Genomic DNA, 15,029 nt, shown 5'->3' with positions numbered 1-15,029 from the left:
TAGCAGTTTTTAATCATACGCTTTATTTCCACATAAATTTAACCTTACGACAACTGCACTTATTCTACTATTCTGGGCAAATTACTGTGATGGTCAGACCAAATAAAGAAAACACTCCGTAGCAACCATTGTACGAGAAAGTTAGATCGCACTCATAGAAACAAATTTCGGATATATAGTAGGTGTAAACAAAGAGAAAAGTCATATGTAACAATTATTGTATTGCCGGAAAGACTTTAAATTAAAAAATCCCCCCCACCGCCAGCCTCTCCGCTTTAAATTAAAAAGTGGCAAATATGTTGTATCTGATTTTACTTTGCCCTCAAATCATTCCACCGGCTTCAAGTTTATAAATTGTCTCTTGAACACCTCGACATCTCTTCCAGATGATTTGACAGGTGATCGCAAGTGGTTAATCACTGCTGGCCCGCCTATGATAACGTGTACTACTTACGATCATGATTAATTAAATGGGTCCGCCACATTTAGGTGGGACAAATTTATGGCAAATACATGACAAACAACTTTAGGGCCATACCGGTCGCACCATGCGCCCTTTGAACATTGTAAGTACAAAGTTTAGCACTTGTTTGAGAATGGTTAGTTATTAATTAATGGCCATCGAGGGTGACATTTTATGTACATATAGCATCCTCACCTCGCTAGTCCAACTTTATGCTATGTATTTGTCATGAAGTGCCTCACCTACCTGAGAGCCGAACTGCTTTGCAGCACAGCCTCGTTTCCACGGTGTCTCACCTTCACGAGAATAGAGAGACCCGGGAACAAACTTTCTGATCACATGAAACGATACAAAAAACGCTGTAATACCGGTTACCGTCCATCGTTCAAATTAAAGAGGTGTATTATGGGAATTGTGCAAGTGGAGAATGCAACTCTGCAACTGGCGGGTTTCTTTGTTATCAAACTGAAGCAGGTTAAAGGAAACCTCCCCTTCAACAAGTAAATAACTTAAAATCACAGGAAGTAACCTTTACTGTCAAATCAGTCTATTTTGTTTAAAGAAAGCGTTTGTATCCGAGATAAATAAGTTTTAGAATGGCCTAATTTTGTTTTCAAATTTCGCAGGCGCCGCCATCTTGGATAATTGTGACATGTAATGGTTGCCCCATTGTTATTACACAAAAGCTCTTTGTGTCTGAACAAAAGGCCAACCTTAACACGTCACAACTATTCAAGATGGCGGCGCCCACGAAATTTGAAAGTGAAAATAAGCGATTTTAAAATTCAGTTTTCCTAGTATAAACAGTTTTTTGAAAGCAAATGTTGAACACATTTGTTTGCAAACATAATTGCCTACGATTTAAACTTATTTTGTAGTAAGAGTGGAGGTTCCCTTCAAGGTGCAGACAATGTCTCACCATGCTGGTCAGTCTTCGCTCTTTGCAAATCAAATTGTATTTATTCACAACGTCAAAAGCGGGAGCGGACAACTCCTCACACTGAATGAGAGGTTAGACCATTTTACAGTTGTGGCTAAGTTACCTGGCCTAAGAATGGAAGCGAGGCTGCTGGTGACCCTGTTTTGATAATAACCTTCGTGCTTTTCTAATGTTAATACGGACTAATAGGCCATTTCCGAATTCATGTCTGCCTTATCTTGAAAGCGAGTCTAAGTGCGAAGTTTTTGTGATGGTAATTAGTTCTACTTTACATCTGAAAGAAAACTAATTTTCATAACAAAAACTTCGCACTTAAACTCGCTTTCAAGAGGAGGCAGACATGAACTCGGAAATGGCCTATTCAACAACACAATTTACATGATAAAAGCAGTGGGGACTGTATCAATACAAGTCTCTGCAGTCTCGCAGCCATTCATAGGCTAGGTCGCTGAGCAAACAACTGCAAATGGCCTATATCGGTCTTTAAGAAACGACGATGGCTGCGGCAACGACAACGCCACAAAACAACAATATTATTGAAATTAAAAAGGAAAAATAATCGTGCTGCACGTGCAGCACGCGTTTCAGCTCATATTTTCGCGGTACACTTCATCCATCGACGTAGAATCTCCAAATTTGAGGATTTGACGACAACGTAAGCATTCAAATGTGAACCTTTCTTTATCTATTTTTAGTCTGAAACCGCTCGTACTAATTTATTTTTTTTTTGGATACTCTGTCCACATTTCAGGACATGAACAGATGGAATGATCGCAAAAGACTTATCGATAGTGTTAAGTGACGTTTCCGTCGCCGTCTCCGTCATAGATATTTTAAAAAGTCCATACTTTTTAGGACCAACTTAACAGTTAAATGAGATTTTGAATAAGTTTCGAATGACTCGAACGGACATTTTCAAATCCAAAAGTATGATGAATTATAGGACGCTTTCAATCAACCTCTAGAGACACCAATAACAATAGTGAAATGTACGATTTCTGGTGGACGAACAAAACAGGCTAATGAGAGATCTTTTGTTTTCGTCCACATCACCAACATGGTGGCGATGACATCACGTAAAAACCTCCTTATACAGGACTAGTAATTGGATGGAAGGTTTAGATTCACTAATTTAAAAATGATTCGGTGGAGAAACGCCTGGATGAACAAAAAAAAAAAAAAAAAAGTAGGATATAAAAGAAAAATTATATTTAAAAAACCGAAATTAAACGCTCCTTGTACGATCATGACAATTAATATTAGTTTGGTTTTTTTTTTCATACAATTTTACCCTTGCCCTGCTTAATAATGCATGTATCATATAGTCAATGAAGAGTTTATTGAATAATTAAAAGTCAAAGTTTCAAGGAAAAGTTCTTCTTCTCTATTGTTCTTACAAGATTTTACATCTGATGATGAAAGCTACCTGGTTCTTTCGTTTCAAGCCGACTCAATGCTCTTTCTAATTCCATGTCAAACTGCTTCATTTTCTGCATTTCTGCATCATCCAGCTGCACTTGCTCTGGTTTTCTCAATGCCTGCCAAAAATCGAAAGCGTTTAAGATAAGCTGCAAATAGCAATACGTTCGAGCTGAAAATGAAATTGCTGAAGTGAGTACGATAGTAATTTTTAATTTTTATGATCAACATATCATCATCATCACCATCATCATCATCATCACCATCGACATCACAATCATCACCATGACAATCATCGCCATAACAATCATCGTCATGGTAATCCTCATCATCATCATCATCATCATCATCATCATCATCATCATAATGATCAACAACATTACCACCACAAATGATACCAACCCTAAATATAACCCTAACGTATGTTGGTCCTACGTTCTCCACTTTTGCACCACAACTATAGAATTCTATTTCGAAATATATTATTGAAGCAGAAATTGCTACAGCTTTCAATCAGGACTGAAGACGTGTGTTTTTGACAAATATTTTTTGAGCTTGTTTGATTTTAACCAAATCGAGAGTAGAAATGCACACGAGATACATCATCACCCTCGATCATCATAGCCATTGTTTAGACTTTTTTCTCACCAATTCTTCTCTTTTCCGTTTCATCTCCTCGGAGGTGTCGTCACTGGAGCCACAAATTCCCCATTGTCCAGCATAGCATCGCTGTTGAGATTCTCTCTTTTCAGCCGTTGCTTGGTCCACTTTGGTTTCCTCAAGTCTTCTTTTCTCCTATTCATGTGAAATGCAGTCAAAAAGCGCTTTACCGGAATAGTTTTCAAAATAGTCTGTTAATGGTTAGTTTGATAGTTTTCCTTGCTGGTGGTTTTGTCAGTAACGCCCGTCTAGTTACGTCTAGTTAGGAGAGCCGCAGGAGAAATTGGGCTGGAGAAGTTTCCCCGATCGACCCACTTGCTCCGCTGCTTCGTCGTTCTCAGGCTCGCGCGCAGAAACGCAGACTAAGATTTTGAGGAGGGGTAGCTTTATTCAAACGCTGGCCTAGTAGTACTGATATCCCAACTGAGATATCTCTATAATGAGATATCAGTGCTACACGGACAACGTTAATTTTAATAAACACACCATTTCATGTTACTTGCACAAGCTCATTGCCGTGAAATAGAATCTCGAATGACCTTTGACCTCCTCCAGTCTGACCTCGTAGCTCATGTAAAACAACGGTGAACTAATCCGTAACTCGTGGCTTCAATTGTCACCCAAGTCAGATATTCTCCCTGTACTTGGGTGGGTCTATTTCCATTACGAGGTTTAACGCTCAAATGGATTATACGGGAATAATTAAAGATATGAGATAAAGGGGCTAATTTGGATAGGTGATTGTTTAAAAGGCTTAGTAAGTTGAAGATGGCCAGTTGTGTTGTAGCTGGGTGAAACGAAAAGCTCCTGAACTGGGTTATGTAGAAGCTCTCGTAAGATAAAACGTCCGGCAGTGATTGCCCTGCCACTTTAAAAGAACAAATTAACAACCATAACAACATCCAAACAAATAAATACTAAAAGTAAAAAAATCCTCCCACAACACTATAGCTAAACAAAAGCCAGCTTACGAGAGCAGCTGCATAGTATCCTATGAAAGCTCTGAAGAGGGTACTTTGAAAGTTACGATGCAAATTCTACAAGTTTTGAGTCTGCAAGGATTCTTGTAATTTCGGTAAATTCTTACCAATTTGAGTAAGTCCCAGAGAAGTTCTTCCCTTATTCTCTGTTCGTGTATATGGTTGGATCTCTCTTCTAATGGCTGCAACTCTAAATGCTCATGTACACTTTTCCAGTCGTCTTGCATAGATCTCTTTCCACTTGACGGAAACAGCTTCAATTAATCAAACGAATGAAGTTAACAACGACGAAGATGGCTTTAAAAAGTTCTGAAAATGATATTTTCACTGATCTACATCTACTGGCCATGGTTCTCGCACCAGACAAAGCCCCATTGTATTGACCTAAGAGAGAAGTGCGTGGAGTCGATCCTACCTCGTTTTTTTCACTTTAGTTATTGATGCACATGTTTGCTCTCACATTCGCTGGTAATAACTTAGGGCTTCCTAGATTGTTTGTAATTGGATTTAAGTTCTATTCAACATATCGGTTGTTTTCTTGGCCATAATTTGACAGACATCATATTTGTGAATTATGGCAACAAACCAAACAGATCTCAGTCAAGGCAATGTATTTCAGCATGCATTCTCTACTTGCGCAAATCCCAAAATATACCTCTTTAACCCCTGAAATTTTGCATAGGCATTGTTTGCAATTTCTCATGGGACTTGGAGATGTCCCAAGAGAAATCGAAAACAATGCCTATGCAATTTTTTCTTTTGGATGAGGGGGGGGGGGGGGGGGTGGGGGTAGAAGAGGTGTATTATGGGGTTTGTGCAAGTAGAAAATGGAGCATAAAAATTAAGTCTCTGTAACCAACAATACCTTGTCAAACAGACTTGCTGTTTCTTCATTTTGTTTGTAAGTTAGCGGTAGTGTGGCACACAGGACAGCACCAACACTGATAAAAAGAAGAAGCTTTAAGCTCGCATGAAGCATCATCAAGGACCTCAAATCAGCTCTTTTTCAATCTGCGGAAAAACGAAACTTCAATTTAAAGAAACCTTTAATTTCATTTAATTAATACGGTGAATATTAAAAGGGAGTAAAAATTGTTCTTTTCTTGCTTTTTTGCAGCAATAGAGCAATATACTATTTTGTTCGTATTGCATTACTACGTGGGCGCAGGGCGGGTAAAGGTTGGGATTGTTTACCCGCTTTGATGGGCGACAGCTGGAACCTGCATTCAGACTGGAACCCGCGTTTTTGTGGTGGGAAGTTGCATTGTCAGTGTACTGCATGTGACACTGCGTTTTAGTGAAAAAAGCAGCAATTTTGAAAACAAGAAAAAGAAGCTAAGTATTTTTAATTTGTAATATGTAGTAGAACGAGGAAAAAAAGAGGAAAAGAGAGAGAGAGAGATGCTCAAAGTGAAAGAGAGCGATAGAGATCACAAGAAAACAGTAGGAACGTCATTGACAAACAACGAGCGAGAGCGCAACAAAGAGCTCCGAATAATGAGACAAAAAAAATCATACTTAATTGACCGCTCCCCATAGGGGCATTTCAGGGCCAATGAAACACAGTTAACGAAGCGACGGAACAGAACAACAACAACAACAATTGCGACTGTTAAGAATCCCAACTGGCCAGAAGCAAACCAGTTGACTATTTACAGTTGAACCAGGGACTACCAGGAACAAATTCAAAGAGTGGTCAGAGCGGGCCTAGTGAACCCGGGATTTCCAGATCTCAAGGCAAGCGCCCAAACCACTAATGTCGGGGCCACACTTCCTCCAGACTCTGTTTGGGGGCCCCCGTGCTACTTTCGATCCAGAGCGGGAGTGATTATTTGTCTACTCGTAGCTCATCTCTTGAAGAGACGAGCAGGGCAAGAAAGACAAAGCACTAGCACGAGAAAGCCATGCTGAATAATAGTACATGTATTGTACTTTTTCGTCATGAACATGTCCTTGTAAAATATGACAACGCAGAGCTTTTAAATTCCCCCACCCCACCTCACTGAATTGAAAAAGGTTCAAGTGAAATCAATGTATAAACAAACAATGTATAAAAGTCTACTGAAGCACGCGAGGAACGTACAGGACAGCAAAGAAAAATGTCTTAAAATTTGAAATGATCGTGCCAAGCGAGCAGGCGTGAAAGAAATTGATTAATAATAATAATAATAATTATGCACTTCTGTGGCTTTTTCGTTCACGTTGTATCGAAACGACCCGGCGTTAGAAGTTTTTGGAGTACGTGCTTTGGGAAAGGAAGAGTTGATCACGTAACGGAATGTGAAACGTGCCTGGTTTGACCTATGTTGACTTTTTTCCCTTGATTCTTAGATTGAATTTAGATATCTTCAGATTTACAACGGAGTCACTTTTAGTTACTCGAGGAGTTCACTGAAAGAACACGATTCCTCACATGATGACAATTCGTCACTGAGTTCACTGCGATAGCAACAACTATGTGCCAAAGGTAATTTCGCATACACCTTTTCTGTCTATATCTATTCGTATCTAACCTGGGCGCCAGAGGTTATTTCGTTCGAGGAACAACTTTTTACGAGTGTGAAATGAAGCGCCGTGTTTCTTTGTGGGTTGTATTACGAGAAAAGAAACCTCTGGCATCCAGGGTAACGCGTAGCTGGTGATTGTACCAGGAACGTACTCATAGCGTATCTTGTAATCGATTGTAAGGAACTGGCATTTTACGAACATCGTGTTTCTGCGGTGACTGGGCATTTCGGCGAGTCAATGTATAGAATGTAGTGATTACAATTATACTCCAACAGTTAGTTGGCTAGCAAAGAATTTTGGATTCTTCAAATCACCGGCACCACGTACTTTTTTCTTTACTCGCCGAGTTAACTTTTTTGAGTTTTTTGTCCGTACAATGTCATGTTGGAATTTTAATTTATTTAGTTCAAAGTATCCTCATCCTCTAATATTTTCCTTTGCCACGGGAAATGTCTTCGCTCTTATCAAATATCCCGAAATCAGTAGTCATTTGACCCACGACGAAAGGGTCCGTCCGGGAGATAACGTAAGTAACTAGTTTGCGATGCAATTTTTAATTTCGCAATTTTCATTTGAGGGATAGACCCATGCTCCCAGACATATATATTTTGTTCGTTAACTCCTTGCGATTTTTCTTCTAACAGCCCGAGGGTGCACAAGTTGCATAAAGTGGACAAAATTGGCATTAGTTTCAGTGTCCTATACGGCCGGACGCCGCCGTGCCATCAAACACCCGGGAAATAAAGCATCATTTGAATGTAAGTGTCCATTTATTTCATTCTTGTTTTACTTCGTTCGTAGAAGTTAACTTGTTTATCATCAGTTCATTTCAGTGTATCGGTTATTTCTTTCCCTGATTTAGCACTTAATTGATAAACCGCTGAGGGTGAGCTAGAATTTGTGAAATAAATGGAAGTTCTACATCTCTGGTCACGATAAATTTTGTGAAAAGTGAATTCTCTAATCCAAATATCATTAATTTAATAGAAAATTTAAGTAACTACAAACTCACATGTCGGATTCATGAGCTGATTGTCTCTCCGAAAATGCTTGCTGAGTTTTTTCAGACAGACCAGGAACATGTTATTTTCAAAAAGTAAAAGCAATTATGTTTTGTCGTGGTACAAAATTCCAGCTAAATGGCATTTCACTCCAGATCAACTTCGGAAATCTGTGGAGAACTCAATTAACTCAATCTCTGTTCAGATCATATTTTGCCAAGGGCGTGCCCTTTTACAAGTTTGGTAAGCGCATTTTTGAAGAAGACTCAAACCTTTTTAAATACGTTTTTTTGATTAATGCTAAAAAGAGCAAGGCTGGTATAACGGTGAAGGATGATATTGAAAAAAGCCAATATATTTCGATGGCTGCCTTTCTTCAGCAGGGTTTTACAAGCAAGGTTTTCTTTTGATTAGTTTTCCAGAGTAGTCATTGATGCTAAGCAAGTTTTACAAAGCTATAGTATTTCTACAATAGTATAGCAACACACTAACACTCTCAATCGTGAATTAAAGCCATGTTACTCTTGATAATGACATTATGATAGTTTTTTAGTTGTATTTCGTGATAACACCTCCCCCATCAACTACAGGAAACAAGCATGAACTCTAAGCAAGTGTCATCGTCAGTAGTAAGGTTGGTCGTTGCTCAAAATGTTGAGTATTTTTACCTAAAAGTGTCCGTTCAGGGTTCTATCTACGATTTATCGTTTGGGGGAGAAGTCCCGAATGGCCGAAGGCCACTAGCTTCCTACACCCTGTAGTTCGGGTCCTGGCCTGGGACGTTGTGTTGTGTTCTTTGGCAAGACACTTTACTCTCACGGTGCCTCTCTCCACCCAGGTGTATAAATGGGTACCGGCGAATTTAATACTGGGGGTAACCCTGCGATGGACTGGCATCCCATCCAGGGGGAGTAGAAATACTCCTAGTCGCTTCATGCTACGGAAACTGGAGATAAGCGCCGGCCTGATGGGCCTTCTAGGCTCGTAGCAGACTTTACCTACCTTTACCTAGCAGAAAGAGAAGTGAACACTGAAATCACAAATCTTGATGATCAATTGAGATATTTTTTATTTTCATAAATTGTTATTAATGGTCTATGCTTACAGCTCAGAATGCATTTTCTTTCCTGAATAAAATAAGAACAAAACTTACGCTTTTAAAAGAGTCGAAAAGAATTCCGCTGTCATGGTTATAGGAATCCCGATTCCTCATTGGAGGCAGCTGCATTAGTTACAAAATTCACTGCGAGAATCATTTTAACATGGCATTGACATTTAACCACGGCAATTCAGCTTGCCTTGTCTCATCTCAAATATTCTGCTTAACCTACCACGTTCTGGCGCATCAGTTGCTTAGTTCCGTTTGCTCTAGCCCAAAAATAAAAAAAATCACATAACAAGTACATTTTCGATTCACCTTCTTGCGTTGCACCTAGTATTTTTCTACGCAAAATCCATCACGCATGCCTTTGTTTGTTTTGTTTGTCTCTCAGCTAGAGCTGGTTGTTCTGCTCTCTTAGCCGAGGTGGATGGTGTCATCCGACTCCCACAGGCTTTATTACTCTTGAGCAGAACCTCACGCGCTGATTGATTCACATCTATTGTGCGACCTGTCTGTAATCTTCTGTCATCGCCCGTCATCATCTGGGAGTTATTCAGTAATTAACCGACAATTATACGCACGCGAAAGAGGCCTGTTTCAATTAATGTCTTTTCCTTGTATTTTATACCTCTTATTAATCCGGTTCTAATTTCTCACTTTCTTCCATTCCTTGGTCTTGTTCGAGTAAAGCTGAACTTTACAGGTTGATGGAGATAAATAGTCTTCTTGCAGTCTTCTTGGGCTTGACGCCAGTCCTCGGCCAAAATGACAAAAATTCACCAAGTTTCGCAATCCATGTTATCTGACTTTAATTAGTCAAATTTAGTGTAGATAATCGCTATTTGTAGAGCAAATTACAAGCTTATTACGTGCGACGGTTTATCTTTCGTTTAATCTAAGAAGTCTAACTGATAACCTCGGAGATGGGTGACCTTGCAGGTTCAGGAAGTATCGTTGAGCTGTTGTAGCTCTCGTCGGAGCACGTATTTAGTTCTTTATGTAATCCGCTTTAGGACACAATTAAAAGTTTGTACTTTTTCTTGATCTTTCGGGTGAGCGTGGAGCTATACACGTGTCCTAAGATCGTTGTTGGTAGTGGTGACTTTCGTTTTGAAAACCCGGCAGAGCAAAAGCCATCTTCAGGCTCAAGTCACATCCATGTAGCACTAGGAACAACAATTTGTTTCATTCGATCAATCTGTTGTTATCCAAGAAGTTAGCGCTTTACATTCTGATTTTAAAATTGAAAAACCTCAGGCAAGGTTACTTTATTTGTGCTAAGAGGCTACTTAAGAGAAGCATGATGATTGTCAAGCTTGGGTAAGATTGTCGAGATTCTGTCAGCCGCGAACAACAGTCCTTATCAGTGTAGAATGAACTTACCCGAACGATCCAATCTTATCAAGGAAAAAAAAAAGTAGTGGTTTTTTTTCTAATCGTAATAAATCAAATCCAGTTACCCCACTCATTCTGCTCTGATGCCATTCCTCTATTCTTTATCGGGACGGGATAGGCGTGGATACCAACAGCTTATCTTTTATCTTATTTATTTAACAACATTTGAACCTCATTCCCGACATAAACAAGACTTGCTGTCTCTAGATAAATTTAGAATTAAAAGTGATCTTATTTTTTAAAGTTGCAATGGCCTTTTTTATTATATTTCTAATTCTTTCGTGTACCCTTGCTGACATTTTTGCAGCAAGTTTTCAGTGCAGATATAGTATGTTAAATTTGTAATAAGCAAGGGAATAATTGGCTTTTTGGTGTATATTTAAAACAGACGAAGCATGTGATTAAATGATGTAGTCTGCAGGACAGACGAGTGAACAACATCACCAGTGAATATCATGAACCATCGATTCTCTAAATGATGAACACGAACTCCAATTTCTTTTTGGCGACATCTTTATTTACCTTTTCTCCGTAGAGAAATTAGAATTTTTTTCGCACTATGAGGCGAACCTATGGAATCACGAATAGCTATTTTTTGGAATCGTCTTTTCTTTATGCGGAAAAATGGCCCGATTCCAGGTGTTACAACATGCGGACTCGAGTCCGCATGAAACATGTGGAAAAAGTGGCCCGTCCGCCGATTGCAATGAACTTATTTAAGTGTCTAGTCTTCTAGCGATGGGGCACTAAGTGAGGACAAATGAACATGGAAATAAAATCTGAGAGGGCAACCGGAATACTGGGAGCCTTTTTTAAAACCTCTCGGAGCAGAGTAGAAAATCAAAACTGACTCAGCTCAGATATGACACCGACCTGGGCCACATTGGTTCGGAGGCGAGTGCTCACACCATTGCGGCATCATCTCTGCTCTCCCAAATTCCGTTCGCAATACCGTTTGCAAGTGGGGAATGCTCTGAATAAAGAGTTGTTGTTGGAATTCCACACCTTAGTTGGGTTTCGTTCCCAGTTGTTCGCACTGACAGAAATGGACGAAGCAAATAATCCACGAGACCACTGCTCATCAAATTGTCGGACGTAGATTTTGTAGAAGAAAACGAGTGATGTCAATAACGATGGCTATGTAATCGAGATGAATGACAAAGTGAAATAGATTGACTCAAGCTCAAAGGATAGCTAGTACTTAGGGTACGTGTACAGATTGGTAAGGAATGACTCCAAATCAGGCAGTGAAATGGAATTGGTTTTCTTGACACTTTGTTGTTGTCACAAGTAGGAAGGATTAAAGACAAAGGGTGAATCAGTAGAAATCCGTTTTGAAAATGAAAATAGGCTCGTTTTTTTCATAAAATCTCCCAAGTTATTTTAATGTAACCGAACCTGCCCAAAATGCACTATGGCTGCTCGAAAGGAATGCTTTTGGGCACATGCAAAGGCCTTGAAGAGTGATTCTTCGACGTTAGGGTCACGGGAAAAAAAGCAAAACCTCTTTGCAATAGCATAAACAGTGAGGGTCAAAAATGATGCCAGTGCAGCAGTCAGTTACTCATTTACAGGTGAAGGTGGTTTGCGTGTTGAGGGGTTATAGGGAAAACGTGCTCTGCTGTTTGTTGCTTCTGCCAGTTAATTCAGTTACTGAGAAATGGCTCCACGCATGTATTGGAAAAACGAGTTTATTCAGATAGTTGTTTTTTCCCGCTTTAACAGTCCTATTGTTTTCTTCGCTGTCTCAGTAAAAAAAGAAATGTGTACTTGAAAAGTTTTGTTGGTAGGTGTAGACCAAATGCATAAATGGCAGCCAAAAAAATATTCTTTTGTTTATGTGCTAATTAGACTCACTAGAATCGTTTGTATGGACAAACTACAAAAGAAATGTTGCTTGAGAGCGAGGCTAGTGAGTCTCATTCGCACATAAACAAAAGATACATTTTTGGCCGCCATTTATGCATTCGGTCAATGGGTTACCACTTCGTTTAAAGGCGGAATTTCCCGTAAAAAACGACGTCTTGAGCCCAAACCGTTTCAACTTTTAATTTATGTTGACATGACAGTTCGATCGTCCATCGGAAAAACACGATCAGCACTGGTTTGATGAACTTCCTCAGTTGGTTTTCTAATGATGAGTCCAGCCCCCCGGGAGCCCAGTCTGGAAAACGTTTAAAAAATACAGAGTTTCTCGTAGTATATTACGTAACAGGACATTTGAGCTTGAACATGTCATCCAGTAATGGTCCTCGAGTTTTTTACCCTTGTAAAACATGTTTCATTATCTCTAGCACTCTTTGTGTATTCAATGAAAGAACGATTAACATCCATTCAACTTGACGTACTCAAGAAAGATCCGCTTGAAGTGCTTCTCAGATTGACAAGGATCAGGCTTTGACGTCAAAGTTCAGTTGCACGAAAGCAGTTTCCTTTGATAAGCAAGTAGACAAGTTAACCGATAGCACGCAGGAGATTTGCCATAGTATTTAACTCGGTTTTATCGGCGTTCTCTTAGGACACTTAACCTTTTTTTCCGATAGCTCCAAACAGTTTCTGTATGAGCGGTTTGTTACCTTGTAAATTAGTGGGCGGTGAGAGAACAGGAATTACAAAAAAGAGATATGAGATCAGTTTCTACGTTTGCAAAAGGTCTGTCCACTCAGTTGATGGATTTAATAAGAACTAAACGTAATCAAATGAATGTTGTTTGCCCGATTATTGGTAAATCAATGAAGTCGGGTACGTTACTACTTAGCGTTTGTAAATTAAATTACAAGGAATTTCCGAACGAATGCGTTTGACAATAAGCGAAGAAGGGACCGAAAACCATTGCCTAAATATAGTCGTCCAGATGCTAATAAGAAAGTCATAACATTTAAAAGGCCCAGTTTTTCAGCAGATTATCGCCGGCAAACTTGTTCTTATTCCAAACACCATTTTTTTTTTCAGAAGTTACTGAAATCTAGTTGGTTGTAAATGTATACAGTACTTAGAATTCATAGCATTGACAGATCAAAAGGCGGAGAATCTGTTTTCCTCATTACGCAAGTTTGTTTTCCTACCTCGTGTAGAAACCTTTTTAGTTTTTCCAGTCTTGTGTACTGATGCGGCGTGTCCTTCGAAGCAGTTGATTTGACGTTGTCAAGGAAAGCTACGTCTGTTTAAATATCGTCGTTCAGATCCATATCAAGGTCAGTTGTTTCCGGACGTGCTCTTATGGAACGTTGATGTAATTTAGTGATAACCAAGAAAATGGCATTTTTGGCATTCTCAGGGACTGTTTTTTATTTGCCTATCCATAAAATATGCGGTTCCAGTTCAACCCTCCCAGCCGAAAACTTCGAGATATTTGTTGGTGAAGATCACGAGATTCCAAAATAATGCTGAAGTGTGCCTAGCCTGGCAGACTTTCTCTGGCGTTGAGCTAGGCTCGCTGCGGTTTGTTCTTTGAGTTATTTCAACACTCTTCCCTCAATGATGTCAAAACGCTTGCCTTCGGCTCTTAACAACCCGCCTTTTGCGACAGATCGGGGCGAGAAAGCCACGGACATTTGGAAAGAGGGGAATCGTAAAGACTTCGTAAGAGACCCCGAGGTTCTAAAAATATCAACTTCACCTTGCCAGGTGTGAATGCAAGCCCTCGAACGTTAGCATTTAGCCTATCACAGGCTCCCTTCTAAGAGGAGCAAGATTATTCTCTGTATAGAAACAGTGGGACAAGAAGCAATTCTTCTACAAGTAAAAATTAACCCCAGTTTGCATGAATAGAAATAAACTACTTATCTGATGGAAGCAAAAATAGTTTCGGTAACGTTTAGACATGAATTGTTTACATAACATTTTAAAAGATAGCGGTGTTTTTTTTAGGTGTCCGATAAAATAAAAACTAAGAAGATTAACCAAACTGATATTAATTGTCGTGTTTGCCATAATTTTACAAAATAGTCGATAAGAGAATTTTCATGCTGACAACTAGGCGACTGATCTAAAGTTGAAGAAAAGACATTTGAAATTTTTGCCTCGAAGAATTCTGACTTAATCCAATTTCCTTTAATAACCGATATGGTGTTCCAGGAACGTCCTTTGTCCCGCAACCTTGCTTAACTGGGACTTACAGACGGAAATGTCGGAAGGAAGTTTTCTTCATTGAAATGTAATAAAACAGCTTATTTTAAAGAGTTGATCTGCGTTTCGTCCGTCAGAATTAAACTTGAACATACTTGCACGATTGCGTTATTAATTTTGAAGTAGCTTTATTTTAAGCTTCATTTAAATAAGAACAAAGGTCAATAATTCATGACATTCTGACGAACAATTGCCTGTGACGAACGCTGACCAATACAATTCAATTCAATACATTTGTGTAGTCACGATAATAGTTATAGCCTTCACTTGTGGGGTCGTGCAGCATGACCAAGTGGACCTCATTTATAAAGGCTCCCTTGGACTTGCCCCTGAGGTTTGATACTCAGCGGTAGTTTGCTTGAAATCGACGCTGAAATCTTGAAAATTGTATTTCATCCAGCTTAAAAACACTTTTGCCAGAGAACAGGATAGC

General features: G+C 39.4%; 1 protein-coding gene across 2 annotated transcripts; it reads right to left on the bottom strand.

The window, feature by feature from the left end:
• Window positions 1-2,720: 2,720 nt before the first annotated feature.
• Window positions 2,721-13,688, bottom strand: LOC138057412 (uncharacterized protein KIAA2012-like). 2 transcript variants are annotated; one of them, XM_068903441.1, is made up of 5 exons: window positions 13,534-13,688; window positions 5,328-5,473; window positions 4,570-4,716; window positions 3,471-3,617; window positions 2,721-2,941 (listed from the first exon to the last, which is right to left on the bottom strand). In XM_068903441.1, the coding sequence occupies exons 2-5, from the start codon at window positions 5,442-5,444 to the stop codon at window positions 2,807-2,809; spliced, it is 546 nt and encodes a 181-aa protein (XP_068759542.1). In that variant the 5' UTR covers window positions 5,445-5,473; window positions 13,534-13,688; the 3' UTR covers window positions 2,721-2,806. The 2 variants fall into 2 exon arrangements, with proteins under 2 accessions (XP_068759542.1, XP_068759541.1); XM_068903440.1 differs by having other exon boundaries at window positions 2,721-2,945; window positions 3,472-3,617.
• Between the last annotated feature and the right edge of the window lie 1,341 nt (window positions 13,689-15,029).

This window comes from Montipora capricornis, chromosome 7 (genome assembly GCF_036669925.1).
Source record: "Montipora capricornis isolate CH-2021 chromosome 7, ASM3666992v2, whole genome shotgun sequence".
NCBI classification, from domain to species: Eukaryota; Metazoa; Cnidaria; class Anthozoa; order Scleractinia; family Acroporidae; genus Montipora; species Montipora capricornis.
The sequence above is the reverse complement of the archived record's forward strand: the minus strand, read 5'-3'. Positions and strand labels throughout refer to the sequence as shown.

What these genes read in the sequence shown, in the direction of transcription:
- LOC138057412 (XM_068903440.1), bottom strand. Translation starts at nt 5,444, where the DNA reads ATGATGCTTCATGCGAGCTTAAAGCTTCTTCTTTTTATCAGTGTTGGT. An exon ending in CAGCAAGTCTGTTTGACAAG is followed by an intron (nt 4,717 to 5,327) that starts GTATTGTTGGTT and finishes GATTAATTGAAG; the next exon opens with CTGTTTCCGTCAAGTGGAAA. An exon ending in TCTGGGACTTACTCAAATTG is followed by an intron (nt 3,618 to 4,569) that starts GTAAGAATTTAC and finishes TCACATGAATAG; the next exon opens with GAGAAAAGAAGACTTGAGGA.